This window comes from Ictalurus furcatus, chromosome 3 (genome assembly GCF_023375685.1).
Source record: "Ictalurus furcatus strain D&B chromosome 3, Billie_1.0, whole genome shotgun sequence".
NCBI classification, from domain to species: Eukaryota; Metazoa; Chordata; class Actinopteri; order Siluriformes; family Ictaluridae; genus Ictalurus; species Ictalurus furcatus.
The window spans coordinates 27530189-27536805 of record NC_071257.1 but is presented as its reverse complement, the minus strand read 5'-3'; the positions used below and the strand labels follow the sequence as shown (position 1 = coordinate 27536805).

The 6617-nt window shown below is 39.5% G+C and overlaps 1 protein-coding gene across 1 annotated transcript; it reads right to left on the bottom strand.

The window, feature by feature from the left end:
• Window positions 1–3760: 3760 nt before the first annotated feature.
• Window positions 3761–6382, bottom strand: sf3b5 (splicing factor 3b, subunit 5). The gene is made up of 2 exons (XM_053621830.1): window positions 6255–6382; window positions 3761–4231 (listed from the first exon to the last, which is right to left on the bottom strand). Exon 2 carries the CDS (start codon window positions 4201–4203, stop codon window positions 3943–3945), a length of 261 nt encoding a protein of 86 aa, XP_053477805.1. The 5' UTR covers window positions 4204–4231; window positions 6255–6382; the 3' UTR covers window positions 3761–3942.
• Window positions 6383–6617: the final 235 nt, after the last annotated feature.

The window sequence follows — 6617 nt, the reverse complement described above, 5'->3', positions numbered from 1 at the left end:
CTGCATAATCCGATTGCGCTTGAGTTTCAACTTACGGACTGAAGACCAGACATTCTCCTTCAGGATTTTCTGCTAGAGAGCAGAATTCATGTTTCCCTCGATTATTGAAAGTTGCCCAGGTCCTGAAGCAGCAGAGCATCCCCACATCATCACACTTCCACCACCATGCTTGACCGTAGATATGATGTTCTTTTTGTGGAATTCAGTGTTTGGTTTACACCAGATGTAACGGGAACCATGTGTTCAGTTTCACATTCAACTCATCAAGCCACAGAACATTCTCCTAAAAGATTTGAGGATCATCAAGGTGTGTTTTGGCAAAATTCAGACGAGCCTTAATGTTCTTCTGGCTTAGCGGTGGTTTCAGCTTGCCACACTTGTATGGATGCCATTTTTGCCCAGAGTCTTTCTGATAGTGGAGTCATGAACAGTGACCTTTATTGATGCAAGAGAGGCCTGTAGGTCCTTTGATGTTGTCCTTGGGTCTTTTGTGACTTTCTGGTTGAGTAGTTTCTGTGCTCTAGGAGGAATTTTGGAAGATCAGCCTCTTCTGGGAAGGTTCACTACTGTGCCGAGTTTTCCCATTAGGAGATAATGGCTCTCACTGTGGTTCTTTGGCGTCCCAGAGCCTTTGAAATAGCTTTGTAACCCTTCCCAGACTGCTATATTTCAATCATTTTCTTCCTCATCATTTCTGGAATTTCTTTCAATTTTGGCAGAGTGTGTTACTGGGTAAGACCATTTAACCAACTTCATGCTGTTGAAAAAGTTCTATTTAAGTGTTGATGTGATTGAACAGGGTTTGCAGTAATCAAGCCTGGTTGCGTCTAGTCCAGCTGAACCCCATTATAAATGCAGTTTCATAGATTTGTGGAATTAGTAACTATGGGGGCAAATACATTTTCACACAAGCTCAGCTGGTATTAGATAACTTTTTTTTGCTTCAATAAATAACTATCATTTAAAAATGATAATGTAGTTTGTCTTTACTCAGGTTGCCTTTGTTTTATCGTAGTGTTTCTGAAACAATTGTGTGAGAGAAGAATTCAGAAAGGGGCAAATACTTTTTCACAGCATTGTATGTTTGCATTCACATATTTTAATGCAAATTTGGGATATTGCCTAAAAAAACACTGAGTGGTAAAACCAGATGCGAATAAAATCTCCAAAAGGCACACAAAAAACTTGAGAGCTCAATTGAGGTGGATAATTTTTTTGTTCAATAAGTAGACCTGCGCATATACTACGATGGAAACACATTTACCCAATAAATTCCTTGAAGTGAACCAAAAAAGTCATGTGACTTTGCCTCAACAAATTATGTTATTGGATAACTGGCTCAGAAAAGTAAACTGGGGCACAGTGGGTCTCATAACTGGACTAACCAGTGGATCCTTTTGCACAGCATCTAAAATGTTGCTTTTGTCATTCTGAAATGCCTGAGCCAACGTCTGTCATCGAAATGATTTAGTATAATTACCTCCCAGAACTGTGTCACATGATTTTGTTCCCAAATATCAGGCATCCGCCTCCGATCACAAGATAAGATGAAGTTTGTGATAGTGTCACTCTGAAGCGTAAGCAATTTATTATATGGGAAAAAACAGCCACAGTGGCAAAGTTCCAGAATGCAATGCAGCTATACGATACAGTTGCACTGAGTTACAACAGAGATTCAGCTCGCTGATGAGAGCAGGATGTTGTTGATGAAAAACAGCAGAGTTGGTAATTTGGTACCTGTAAGAGAGATAAGAAAGCTCCATCAATCTCTTTAGGTAGAGATGCTTTTCCAGTGGCACAGCTGTAAGAAATGGTTACAAAAGAGACCAACATGTCAATGAAGAAAGTTAAAACCCCCCAAAAAGAGTCAACTTTGAACTGAATCATAAAATCAATCAACCACTGAAGATTACATGTTGATTATAGATTGATATGCAAGTCATTCAGGGTGGGTATTTCCTTTCACAACGTTGTGCAGGACGACTCTAGCGATAATAATCCTCTTCAAAAAGCTGGTTCAATTTTTCCAAACACTGACATTAACACAGGCCACAAAAACAAAACGGGTTCCTCAGCAGGAGTGTGAAAACGAAGAAAAGGCAGATCAGCTTGCCGCAGTATGCTACGTCTGACACAGCAGAATCGTGTGTTCGCCACTTCGACTCAAACTGTGGGGACAGCTGGTGAGGACTTACCCAGGGAAGGCATACACACACACACACACACACACACACACACACACACACACACACACACACACACACACACACACACACACACGCTTTTTCAAGAAACCAAACCAAAGCTCACACATTACTACAATATTTCTGTAGTATGTAAAGCCACTGAGGTGACATGGTGGCTATTTTTTCTTATGCCACGTCACTGTTGAATTCTTCAATCTGATTGGCCAGAAGGTGTTGATTAATTGTCTCTAACAGCAGCTCTAACAGAAGTACCATAAGACCCCATATTCCTCAGATCTCAATCCACTCAAGCATCTGTGGGATGTTCTGGACAAACAAGTCTGATCCATGGAGGCCCCACATCGCAACTTACAGAACTTAAAGGATCTTCTGCTAACGTCTTGGTGCCAGATACCACAGCACACCTTCAGAGGTCTTGTGGAGTCCATGCCTTGACGGGTCAGAGCTGTTTTGGCAGCACAAGGGCGACCTACATGATATTAGGCAGGTGGTTTTACTGTTATGGCTGGTCGGTGTATTGTAAATGTTTGATGAGTTTAGCAATGGCCCTTAGACTTCCTTTATGAGTTCTGAGTGAACTATTTTGTTCTTTTCTCAGTACAGTCTGATATGAGCTAGAGTTTTGTGAATAAAGATAAGGTTGTTATAACCTGGAGTACTCCTTTAAAACTGTAGGAGTGGAAGGGGTTGATTTGATTGAGCCAGTAGACTGAGGAGTACACCACCAGTGTCCTGTCCTATCATGGCTGGATCTTTGAGAGACACTGAACCAACTTCCGAGGTGCTCAGAAGGCTTACGCTTTGCATTGACCTGAAATTCCTTTTATGTTTAAGATTGTGACAAAATACATGAAGAGAAATGTAGTAATATAATGATGTACTATATTATAATAAAAATTACATATTATTTTCTTACAACAGCAGGTCACGCTGTTTTATTCCTCTTATTCCAGAGCAATTTGACAAGGGCAGTTTTTTCATTTATTAACGAATGGCATTTAATGTTGTGGAACATCTACAGCACAAGTTGACTCCTGTTATGACTTGTTTTATAACAGCTACAAACAGTTGTTCCCTCACCTGCCATTTTGTTTCTTTCTTGAAGTTAATTAAAAAACTTGATTAAAAAAAGCAGCTTTTCAAGTTATCAAGAAACCAGAAAGCACAAATCTTGATGGAAAACATTAACTGTTAAAGCGTTGATACTGGAGATTCCTTCCCTAAATGTTTAATAAACATCCCCTGACAGAAAATTCACCATAACAATGATTTTATGTTTTTTGCATTGTTTAAAAAAAAAAAAGTTCAATTTCAGTTATTACTAGTTCTAGATTATGTGACAGATCCATCACAAGTCCCTATGGACCAGTCGTTACTATAGAAACGATAACATATATACAATGTTAGCTGTCTCCTCGATGAACATTTTCTCACCTTGCTGCCCTTTGTCTACCTTGCATGTTTCACCTGTGAGACGAACAAGGAATCTTTATGTTTAAGAGCAATGAATAGAATAGAGTTAACTTGAATGTGTGGTGGGGGATGAGCATGCAAACATTCTCCCATTTTATTTTCTTCAGATACAGCTGAGAGTCATACACAATATGGCAAAAATATGGAAATTCACTTAATTGATTTAAAAAAAAAAAAAAAAAAAACCTTTAAAAAAAATCTCATTCACACTTGACCCCTATAAACTTAGAAGGCTAAAGTCCTCTCTGAATGATGCTTCATTCTAAGCATCCTCAGGTTTGTCAGCAGGAGGTCCGCAGGGCTGCAGCATCTTCTCCATTAGGTTAAAGCGCACGCGAGCCTTGCTCTCATTCTCAGCGACGGAGAAGTAGTTGAGGAGGTCGAAGTGGCCCATGTAGGAGCAGTACGAGTCTCTGTGCTGGTTCACCAGCCATTCCCACTTGGTGGTGTCTGCATGTCCTGTGCCAATGTACTTCGACTGCAGGTGCTCCAGCTGGCTGTGGATGTTGTAACGGTCCGTCATCTTTGCTTACAGGTCAGGCGTGCAGCCACTGAGGAGGGGGAAAGAAAAAAAAAAGAGAAAAAGAATTAAGTCATTTGAGTTTATTCCAGAAAATCCTTTCAATGAGTAAAGGCATATTATTTGCCTCCTTGTTAAATTGGTAAGTTTCAAAGCTGAAAGCTTTTGAAAAGTACCAGATGTTTTAAAAACAATTTTCTAAGTACCTGTAAGCTCTGCAAAGTGGTAAAATTTAATAACTCTGAATCAGCAAAATTGAGGTAACTACCTGAGCTAGGCAATCAGACACAAAGCAGCTTTCAGTGGAATGAACCAAATGCACAACAAGTTGATCTTCTCCAGTTTGACCGAGTTTTTTCGAAAGCAAAAAAACAATACAAGTACACCAAATGATGAGTGGGTCAATTAGACAGGCCGAAAGGAACAATATGCCCCTCACGTACACACATACAGTAAACTAACCAGTTAAATGAAATGTCTGTCCAAACAGATGAGCTTGCAATTTTTTTTTTTTTAATTACTGCAGATTTTCCACAGATTTGGGCCAAGATGTGTCGTGACATCAGCACAATGCACATGCAGCCAAAGCCCTCTTCAATTCACATGCGTCGAACGTGAGTACAGCTAAAAGGTCTCATTTACCAACAAACACTGCAAAAGACTGTGCAAAACAACTCCGTGCCTTTCAAGCCTTTTTTGGCCGTAACTAAGGCTGTGACGTTGGCCTTGACAACCGAAATGGTAATGCTACAGCATACAATACACAGACATTCTATATACTTGTGTGCTTCCAGTGACGGTCAGGTGTCCACAAACTTTTTTGTGTGTGTATGTGTGTAATATATATATATATATATATATCTCAAATGACTTCAGGATGGTCCTGAGACTGCTTTCCTTTCACGCAACCTCCACTTATCTCTTACAGATGGGACAAGAACATCAAATCTGTCTCATCGTACCTGCAGCACTGTGTTCATTCAAGATACCAATATACAAGTTCATTAAGACACTTAAATCACAGGCCTTAAAGGATTTCAGCACTCATCACTCCTTGTGCATCACCGCAAGAGCTGTTTATAATCTTTCCTGCAAGAGATAATCATTGTACCCTGGAGAAACCAAGAGGAGACTGGCTGATCATTTTGTCGAGCACCTTTGTACCATTAGAATGAAGGATTTCTTCTTTCCAATGGCGAGACACTTCACCAGCGATTCAACTGCATCTCTGTTTGCACTGCTAGTTGTTGTAATGGAGGAATGAAGTGACAAAACCAGTAGAAAGAGCTCATCTACAGTCTTGGAACCCCATGGAATGAAGGTTTCGATGATTATTACCATCAGCCATTTTGAATATCGACTAGTTTCACCTCCCACAATCTCAGCAGCACTTTGCTTACACAAGATGAAGGTCTTAAACCTAAAACCTACTGATTCTCTACAAGCGTTGTGCTCAACTTTTACTACATTTAGAGTTACTTCTCATGTGAAACAATTGTCAAGATCACATTTTTAACAGATACACCTGCAATGGAGCTACACTGTACTGACTGTCCATCTGTTACTATGCTCAATTTCTCCTCCCTCATCTACTCTGTCCATTGTAAATCAACCACCACAAGACCATCACTGACCAGACACTTCATTTATTCAAAAATAAAAAGTGTATATGTGTAACTTCTCTGCACAGCAATGACATGGTCGTGTATGGGGTGCTGGTAAGAGTGCATCACAAACAGAAACGCTTATACGGGCTTTAAGTTCATTCTGAGGAACAGCAGATTAACACTGGTGTTAATAGGCTACACGACTCTTTGAATCTTATTCAAACATTTGAAGCCATCACGTTCTGAGGGGGAAAAACTACGTATCAAAACATAAATATGATTTTCAAATATACGTTACACAAAATAAGCTAGTTATTAGCTTGAGCTAACGTTGCCTGTTTTGTTTATTCGCTTGCTAATTAGTTACACAACCTAACTATTTATTAATTCTATAATACTGAATACAAAAATAATCGTTACGAGCAGTGCCATCTATAAGCACAGTACCTTATTTCAGAATTTTTTTGGTCCAAAAAACAATTCTGATCCTCGTCTGAAAGTGCCGAAAAGTGTTAGCAAAGAAAGCAGATGGACGAAACGCAAAGCGGAAGTAAACGCTACAAATGGTGTCCGGGTGGAAAGCAAGAACAAAACAGAGTTCCGTTTTGTTTGTTTTAAACCCTTATTAACGTAGTAAATAGTGTGTTATAAGAGCATGCCGAGTCTCTATAAATGCCTCTACCATTTTGTTCCAAAAGAGAAAATTAATAAGTAATTAAGCAGCCAAAATATACCTTATTTAATGACTTACAGACGTGTCTTGTTAGAATGGCTTGTGTAATATCAGGACTTGTCTGCTGCTGTGGCAAA